The sequence below is a fragment of the Astatotilapia calliptera genome, chromosome 2, assembly GCF_964374335.1.
Source record: "Astatotilapia calliptera chromosome 2, fAstCal68.1, whole genome shotgun sequence".
In the NCBI taxonomy this organism is placed as follows: Eukaryota; Metazoa; Chordata; class Actinopteri; order Cichliformes; family Cichlidae; genus Astatotilapia; species Astatotilapia calliptera.
In genome coordinates, this window is record NC_137423.1 from 12,227,747 (window position 1) to 12,236,600 (window position 8,854).

At 39.4% G+C, this 8,854-nt stretch overlaps 2 protein-coding genes across 6 annotated transcripts in view; both read right to left on the minus strand.

Moving 5' to 3' along the window:
- LOC113032114 (protocadherin-1-like) overlaps positions 1-8,854 on the minus strand; it is a 281,958-nt gene that overhangs the window by 29,664 nt on the left and 243,440 nt on the right. The window lies entirely within an intron of this gene.
- On the minus strand, positions 3,678-8,687 carry LOC145430402 (uncharacterized). 2 transcript variants are annotated; one of them, XM_080305490.1, is made up of 4 exons: positions 7,502-7,625; positions 5,333-7,382; positions 5,060-5,248; positions 3,678-4,296 (listed from the first exon to the last, which is right to left on the minus strand). In XM_080305490.1, the coding sequence occupies exons 2-4, from the start codon at positions 6,687-6,689 to the stop codon at positions 4,070-4,072; spliced, it is 1,773 nt and encodes a 590-aa protein (XP_080161616.1). In that variant the 5' UTR covers positions 6,690-7,382; positions 7,502-7,625; the 3' UTR covers positions 3,678-4,069. The 2 variants fall into 2 exon arrangements, with proteins under 2 accessions (XP_080161616.1, XP_080161621.1); XM_080305495.1 differs by having other exon boundaries at positions 5,333-8,687.

An 8,854-nucleotide genomic window follows, 5' to 3' on the forward strand; every position in this document is an offset into this window, starting at 1 on the left:
TCAATACGACCGCAGCAGCAGTCGCTTGGATAACGACGTGATGCCGGTAAAGGACACACGCAGAGGCTACAGCGGAGTTTGTAATTGGTTCTGTCGAGTGACACACGTGAGTTTTAGGTGTTAGATGGGAAACTGGTCATACTGGTAATTTTGGTTTAAAAATTAAAAGTCTGGTGTCTAATCCCTATATCCCTATAGAATCATTTGGATTGTCGACTATGAACGCTACTTTCTTGAGCATAAAAATACATTTCCTTGCACAGCGATGCCATCACGTGTGGTGTACCAGCTGATAGTTGCTCTTTATTGGAGTCACACATTGTGCCTGTGTTTTCCTTTATTAATTAGAAATAACGTAGACATGTTTGGCACAGATTCTTTGTCGTTGTTTCAAACTTTAGCACCAGCAAAAGTGAAAATAAAGCATGAGTGTGTTCTTGTTGCTGTAACCGCTGCTGGTCTCATTTCATCAGAAGCTCAGCGTGATGCAACACTGCTGAGCTGCCGGCACTGACCTGAACTGTTTTTTTACTTTTACTATTTCAGTACAAGACTTCCTCTTCCTCATCCAGCTAGCATCGGTACTTCCTGTCCTCTGGAGAGAAATGTCCCCGCCTTTGATGAGTTTACAGTAAATGGCACTAATCTGTCTCTTCAGCAGATCGGGTGGACAGGGATGGATTTTAAAAGTATTTTGAGTGAACCTCCCGGTTAAGTAACCAAAGTTTTTATTTGTAGCGTTTTGTATTTGTGATCGGTGCCTGAAGACCAACTAAAGCAACTGCAATAGAAAACGCCCCGAGCTATATCAAGTACAATAACACAGCAGCTTCTCCTGGCCATAAATATTTGACCACTGCATCCTGCTGTGTGTGTGTGTGAGTGAGTGAGAGAGTTAGAGAATGTGTGAGCGAGTGTGTGTGAAAGAGAGGTCATTAATGATGCAGAGGAACATGGTTTGTGTTTGCTTTGAATGCACAAACTGACCTGAATACAGAAACTCTGGCTTGGCTCGGAGCTGGCAGCCGCAGCACATCTGCATCTCTTTAAAGGGAAATCCTCCATCCTTTTTTTTTAATTTTCATAAACTAGGTCTCACTTTGGTAATTTTATGCAAGTGGTGGTGCTCGTATTGTAAACCAGCTGATGTATTTGCATCTTTTTAGTTATTTTTGGTCTCTTTTCTTCAAGAAATGGCCGGCTAAGTTGGCCAAAGATTACATTACATTCTCCTTTCCAGACACTCTTATGTTTATGTATGCAGACTGTTGTAGCCCGACTCAGCTCTATACTACAAATAATCTGTTCCAGCACAGCAGAAAGATCAGTCTGCATCCAAGAACATAACCTATGCTTGTTAGATTTTCTTAAATGAATAAAAACACTGCCAATTTGTAAGTTATGACATTGCGGGTTGAATAAATAAATGGATAAACAATTTTTAAAAAGTAGAAATGGTGCTTCTGCATGCTGCTTTGTGGATAATTAGGTAGATTATTTATCTCCAAGCTGATACCTGAATGTCGCCCACTCTCACCCCTAACGTGGACATCCAAACCATCACTGGCTCAACATTAATACGTCTATTATCATCACTCGTGGATTCATGTGGATACAGGAGTCCATTTGTGTCTCTACGTGGACGTCAAGCTGCAAATTATCACATGCGTGAGAACATCCAAGTACATTATTATCTCAATTTAGACATCAGGTTGTCAGTTTTGCTTGTGTGAGCGAATATTGGCGGCTTTGTGCATTGCTTGATGCCCATGATTGCCTCATTAAGGACAAGCGAGTCCATCATTGATTGTACGTGGACACCTGGAAGTCTAGCTGCTCTGTGTGGATGCAAAGGGGTCCATACTATCTGGTCATGTTTAAATCCACCTCTACTCTTAAAGGATAGCAAGGTGATGGATGGAACTCAGGTTAATTGTACCTGCCAGTCATCTGCAAACTGAGGCAGAATAATTAGTACTGTTTAATTATTATTTAAATCTACAGGGTTTCAGGAGTCCCGTTGGTTTTAGTGAAACCGGCCAGTACAACTCATAAACAGCCTTGTCATAAAATCTTTGTTTTCTGTTATAAAGCAAGCCTGCGGACATACAAGTGGAACTATGAGTGCCAAAGAATCCACTTAAAAAAGTCTAGATCCATTCCGACTCAGTTTCATATGAGCTTAACACCTATAACAACAACATATTTTGGACTTTATTGACTCTCTGATTCACACCTCTGCTGGACTTCTTTTCAGAGTAACCGCAGTCAGAGCTCACGGGTGCTGTGAGGATGCTGGACTCGGCTACGTAACGTCATTTGGTAAAGCAGTGTTCTTTTAAAGGACTCGAGATTCATCAAACATCCTACCACACTGAGCTCCCTGTTGTGAAGCTGTGAAATGTGATCATGTCTGATAGCAACGATGACCAAAACAACTGGAATGAGCTCCCAGATGTTTAGAGGAAATCAGTCATTTCTTCCTTTAATGTTTCTGCTGAGATGGTGAGACGTGACTTTTGTGCGAATCCGCTGTCAGACCGGACTTACAGACCTGTCAGCGTTGTTTTCCATGCATCAAACAATCGCTAATGTTGTAGGTTTAAAGTGTTCCTGTTTACGCCCGTCTCTTGAAGTTAACTCACACATTCGCACATCAAACAAGAAGCTGAGACAGTAAACCAAACTCAGCAACCTGCCCCTGTAAATAACATCAACCAACCGGGACATAAAAAAAGACAAACTCTGAGAAACCTGCAGATCAGATCTGAAAGACGACCGAATTAGCAGTGAGGTGAAATAAATCTTCACACAGAAAGAAACGCCAACCAGTCAATTATTAATAGTCCAGAGGAAAAAGAGCACGCACACACACACACACACACACACACACACACACACACACACACACACACACACATACTCGCTTAAGTCCCGTTTGGGGTCGCATATCTTAACTCCCACCCTTTGGGGACACCACTTTCTGTATGGTTTAGAAGCAAGCTGGCAACTCAGTTTTACTCCTCCAAGACCACAGAAATAAAAAATCACTTGAGATTTTCATTTTAAGCAACATTTGTCCAGACAGTATTTTTACCTTCACATTGGGGACTGGGAATGTTTAATGTCCTCTTTGGGGTCTTCAGCGATACACAGATAAACAAACTATTTTATGCTACTTTTGGGGACCTTACTTCCATTTGGGGTCTTCAGCGACACACACATACACAAACTATTTTATGCTACTTTTGGGGACCTTACTTCCATTTGGGGTCTTCAGCAATACACACATACACAAGTTATTTTATGTCAGTTTTGGGGACCATACTTCCATTTGGGGTCTTCAGCAATACACACATACACAAATTATGTTATGCCACTTTTGGGGTCGTTACTTCCATTTGGGGTCTTCAGCAATACACACATAACTTCAGTTTTGGGGATATTACTTCATCAAAGTAAGTACAAGGTAATGTTATGATTTAACCATCTAGAAATGTTTTAGGATGCTGCTGCTGCTCAGTGTCACAATGTTAAAAGCCATCTTTTTCTACCCAACCTAACAATATTCATTGCAATTAGGTCTGCTAACTTGACAAAATCCAATGGATTTGCCAGAACTTCAAAGTCAGGTCATTACTTATTATGAAAGAAATCACAACTTATTGTGCCACAGAAACATTTAAATATTCTGCTTCTTTTATTTCTACCGTGTTGTTTTTAGCACTTTACATGCACTTCATGTATACACAGGAACTTGCAGCAACAAAGAAACAACAAAATATCTGCACAATTCATTAAGTGCTTCTACCTGCAAATGTAAAAAACTTTGATTCCAAATACATCTCATACAGTGCGAAGTGGACACAATGAAAACCATGTTAAGAAAAAAATGTCAACTTGAAAAGATTTGTTTTTTTCCTCTCAGAATGACAAAAGGTTTTAGGAAACAAACTTACACCTGCTTACTGAACCTGAAATTTTTGGAGTGCAACATCTTCAAAACATCTTCAGAACCATTTTACCAGAGAAACAGGAAATTTTAACTCACTGAAATCACAAACAGCCCTCAGTCCTTTGCACAAGCTTTTCTTTTTAAGGCAGTAATGCGATTTCTAACATAATTTTTTACCCCAGTCCAGTTTCTGTCTTTCAGTGCATAGGGTTCTGCATTGATGCATTGAGTGCAGTCCAGCTTCTGAGGCAACTTGCATGTGTTGATGAAACGCATCATGTGTTTTTCAACTGCACGTACCTCATGATCTTCCCACTTACATTTGGCGTTACTTCGGTTGCCTTTGAAGAAAAGAAAACAGACATCAATACACTGCTTAAAACTTTTTCAATATCAAATGTTTTCCTCCTCTACTCAATGAATAATGTCATGTATTTAATATATATATATTATTAGTGCTTATTTGCTGATTATATTCTTTTACGTATAAGAGATGGCCAGCGTTGAGTGTAAACTAGGTCGCAGGCTGATAGGAAACTGCATGCTTTTGCAAAGAATATGAGCTGCAGGCAGAAAGTGAAACTAAGTAGAGTGTTTGATCGAAACTTAAAAGTGTGCGTGACGTCTAGAGGAAGTATATAAATAACCAGACTGCCTGCTGCTGCTTCAGACTTGAGCTGATGTCTGTGTGCTCAGTCTCCATTTTCCGGAAAATGTAAAATTAAAGATCATTTTTTGAGTTAGACCACTTTGAGCCGTGTCTTTCTTCGCTGTTAAAAGAATACAAAGAAATGAATTTAATAATTGGTGCCATGACCTGGATTCTTTTGCGGCTGAGAGGTCTAATTTGGACCTTAAGGTACGATCTGATATGAGGCGGACAACAGACCGGTCTAAAAAGATTTAAAGGTAGGCACAAGCCTGTTCAAAGTAAAAGCAAAATTGTGCATATTGGATGAATTCTGAATTATTTGTTCGCCGAGTTGATGATCGTGACCGTCATTTATTTATCACCTTTTCACTTCATTAATTCACTGAACCATATTTATTTTTCTGTGCCAATGTATAAAGTTTATGTTTATGCCAAAACAAATTGGTCAGTACCCTTTTTCAAGGGAGGACTGAAAGAAGTCCTTGGAGATGAAGACGTCCCTGGAGATGAAGAAGTCCATGGCCCTCTGTCTCCATCCTGATCCGTTGTCTCATTCTCTGGTGTTTTTATTGCCTCCAGAGCCGATTGAAGAGGCTCACTCTCATCGCTTGAGTTATCTGAATTTTCCAGATCAACTTTTTCTAAAGGTTTCCAGAGCATTTAATAATTAAAAAAAAAATCAATTATTATATTTTAGAGCATCCTAATAAAATTTACACTCTTACCTTCGGGGTCAATTTCAATATCATCAAGTGTTTGGCCTTTATAATGTGAAACAGTTCCGTTCTCCAGTGCCAAAAGTAATTTGCTCATCTTAGCAAGCTGAAGTGTTCCTTGAGGCAAGCGGTAATACTGCCTGTGCACACGTATGTCATGACCCAGAAAGTCTGCTAGTTGATCTGCTTCATTTTCTTGAAGATTAAGCACCTGCGACATTGTTGCGATATGTTTTCGGAGCCTTGTTGATGTTAAGATTTCAGGGTGTTTTGCTCCACTCTCCTTTGCCAACATTTGGATACAGTCTCTTCCTCGATAGGCAGATAAAGCTCCTGGTCTAGCAAACATGTAAATGTTCTCTTTGGGGACGCCACAAGATTCACGAGTTTCCACAAGGAGCTCCATTGCAGAGACCATTGATGGTTTTAGGAGAATAGGAACTCCTCTCCCTCGTTTTCCACGGATTTCTACTCTGGTGAAGAAATCACACATTTTTTTCTCAAGTGAGGTCAGACAAGCAGCCATGTCCATATTGATTTCTGACTTTTTTCTGTCTTTAAAGGTGGACACCTCCATTCTTGATACCTCTCCTTCTCTTCTTCTGTTAAAAATGATCACTTGAGCTAGTGTCACTTTGGCAAGCATTGCATAGCTGTATGGAGTTGGAGTCAACCTCAGCATTCTTTCAGCACTGCTTTTAACAGTCTCCATATGGCGATCCAAGCATTTGACATCAGCTGTTAAAGGTAAAATCTGTGGTGCATTCCACTTAGACTCCTTCATGGTTGTTGTTGCACCTCTGGTGATCAGTCCCTTCCATCTAAAATTTTTGATAGCCTTAAATTCTCTGGCAAATTGCACAAGGCTTGAGTCTCCGTCTTCTGAGGACAAATTGTCAGTCTCTACAAGCTCACAGATAATTCCCAGATTGTTGCCAATTTTTAGAGCTAAGGTAGGTTTCTGGAACGTATTTCTTTCAGGATCGTACCCAGCCACCTCTTTCACTGCAGATATCAAATGGTTGAAGTTTGCAGGATAAATCAGTTCCTCTGCCTTTTGAATGGGGGTATTCTTCTGAGCTATAAGCAGCAGTCGCCCAAGTTCCCTAAGCCTTTGCCTTATGTAGTCATGTCTGTTCTTTCTTGAACCATTTAGATCATAAAGGTGCTGTCCAAACTGAAGAAGAAGTTGGTCATTTTGGATTAATTGAGTTACCTCGTCATATTTCATGCAGGAAATCACAGTTTTCAAGCCCTCTCCAATGTCACGAACAACAGCAGTTTTCAGTGCACATTTGGATCGAACCCGCTGCTTCCCACTCTGGGAGTCTTCTTCACTTTCTTTCTTTGCTGGGCATATTCTCATGTGCTTCCACAGTGTTTTCTTAGAATAGAGTCCCTGGCAGTGATAACAATGAATGTAATCAATGCCCTCTGTGGATTTCTTTGGTCTATAGCAGGCCTGTAGCTCACCAGCCCCCCTCTTCACAACACTGGCATTATGGGCAAAATTTCCGCGTCTTCTAAGGATGTTCAACCTATTGCGCCTCTCTCTTGAATTTTTGGGATATTGAAATGCACGAGCAACCTCTTCCTTATTTTTATGTACAGTCTCCAGGTGTCGTGCAATTTTTGATGTAGGCTGGAGACAAAACAAACAATAGTTTCTCTTATCATATACACGGCGACTTCCAGACTTTGAAGGTGGTAACACTTTGATCGAGTCCAAAATCTGTTGAGTTCTGCTTTTCTTCGGTGTACTTTCATTACTATTTGTTGCACTGTGGGACGAGAGCTTTCTCTTTCTTGGAGTTTTTGAGATCCTCTTCTTAAAAGTTGTGGCACCATTGCCTTTATTTAAAATTTCTGAATAATTATCTAGTTTTTGTGGAGATAAATCGGGGTATTGCAGAGAAGGCAGAGACTTCTGTGCAGTTGGATAAAGAGGTTCATCTTCATCTAGCTGAGAGGAACTTCCTTCAGTGTCTGGAACATAATTAGCATCACTATAGTCTGTGTGATCGGATTCATCAGAAGATGTTTCTGTATATGTCGAGACCTTGGGGAAAAAATAACATCTCTTTAAGATTTAAGACATGATAGAAGTATTTTTTGTGACAGATTAAAAGTTAGAGCTATTTAAAGATAAATAAAACATGTATATTAAACATTTTCCACCTGTTTTTGTCTTGAGGACCTCTTTTTTGAGTATTCAACGAAGCAATTATCAGATGCTGGTTGAAGTAATGATGTTGTGGCAACTATAGGAGGAACTGCAGCCTTAAAGGATGGACAAAAAACAAAAACTGAGTTTCTAAAAGTATCATATTATTACAACATATTTTTGATATCTATAAAACCAAATAAGGAAATATTAAACTGTAAAAGTAATACTAGTTATAGCATAAAATTCAACACTGGAATCACTGGTTTGAGGATATACATTTGAAAAAAAATAATATGTCATTTAGAAAACAAGGTTGCATAGGGTATTTTTAAAGAGGGATATGAAAATTAATATTAAAACAAACCTAAACTGCACAGCAGTGTACTTGTGAAATTCATTATATAGCAGACATATTTAACAATAATAAACAATCTTTGTGTTTTCAATTACACAGTACTTGTATGGACAGAACTTTGTTGAATTAGTTGGGTAATAAATGTATTGCGTGTATAAGAAAAAGCATCATGCGAACAAATGACAGCCTAACAGTAACTGTTATGCTTATTGTAGCTATTAGCTAAAACCAATAATTTAGCTTAGTTTGCCCTGGGCTCAGCTTTGACAAATATCATCAACTGTTATTATTATTAGGCCTCACACTTATAACTTTTGGGGACGTTTCTAACACAAATACACTCTGCTTTAACCTAAGCCTCCCCTAAATTGACCATGTGCTTCGTGTTGTGCGTGCCCGCGTCTGTGCATTTCATGGCGTCTGTGTAGAAATGACTAGTAAGACAAGGCTGCAAACTGTTCTCACAGAACTCAAATGTGCACTTGAATCCAATAAGAAGGATCTCTCTCTCTCTCCCTCCAGCTCTGTTGATGTGCCACTGGGAGTGTAACGACTGCCCCTCCCCCTCACTGCTCAGAGCAAACACAAGCCTCATGTCCAGAGTGAAGCAAAAAAAAAAAAAAAAAAACATTTAGAGAGATTTAGAGAAAGGAAAAACAAAACGGGGCAGGCTGCCGTTGTTCACTTCAAGGAGGCGGCTCTACGGGCCGTTTTGTTTGCCACCGACACACACACAGTATAATATATATATATATATATATATATATATTTATTCTCAATCACATTCACACCACTCTCTTATATCAGTTCCACTACATCAAGACTATTTTATGGTGATTAGCTGTTTTGTTACCATGTATTTTGCAAGGTAAGATAACCATGTCCTGCATTCAAAACCACTGAGTGTCTATGGTGGTGCTGTGCCTAATATTGTGCTCATTTGATCCAAAACCTATTTTTCCTTTATTTTGAAGGCAGAGGCTTAGATCCATTAGGTATCCACGAGAAA

Excerpts from the sequence above, each read along its gene's own strand:
- LOC145430402 (XM_080305495.1), bottom strand. The coding sequence starts at position 6,689 with ATGAGAATATGCCCAGCAAAGAAAGAAAGTGAAGAAGACTCCCAGAGT. Across the intron at positions 5,249-5,332 it reads TATTGAAATTGACCCCGAAG|AAAAAGTTGATCTGGAAAAT; the intron begins GTAAGAGTGTAA and ends GGAAACCTTTAG. Across the intron at positions 4,297-5,059 it reads CAGTCCTCCCTTGAAAAAGG|GCAACCGAAGTAACGCCAAA; the intron begins GTACTGACCAAT and ends TTTTCTTCAAAG.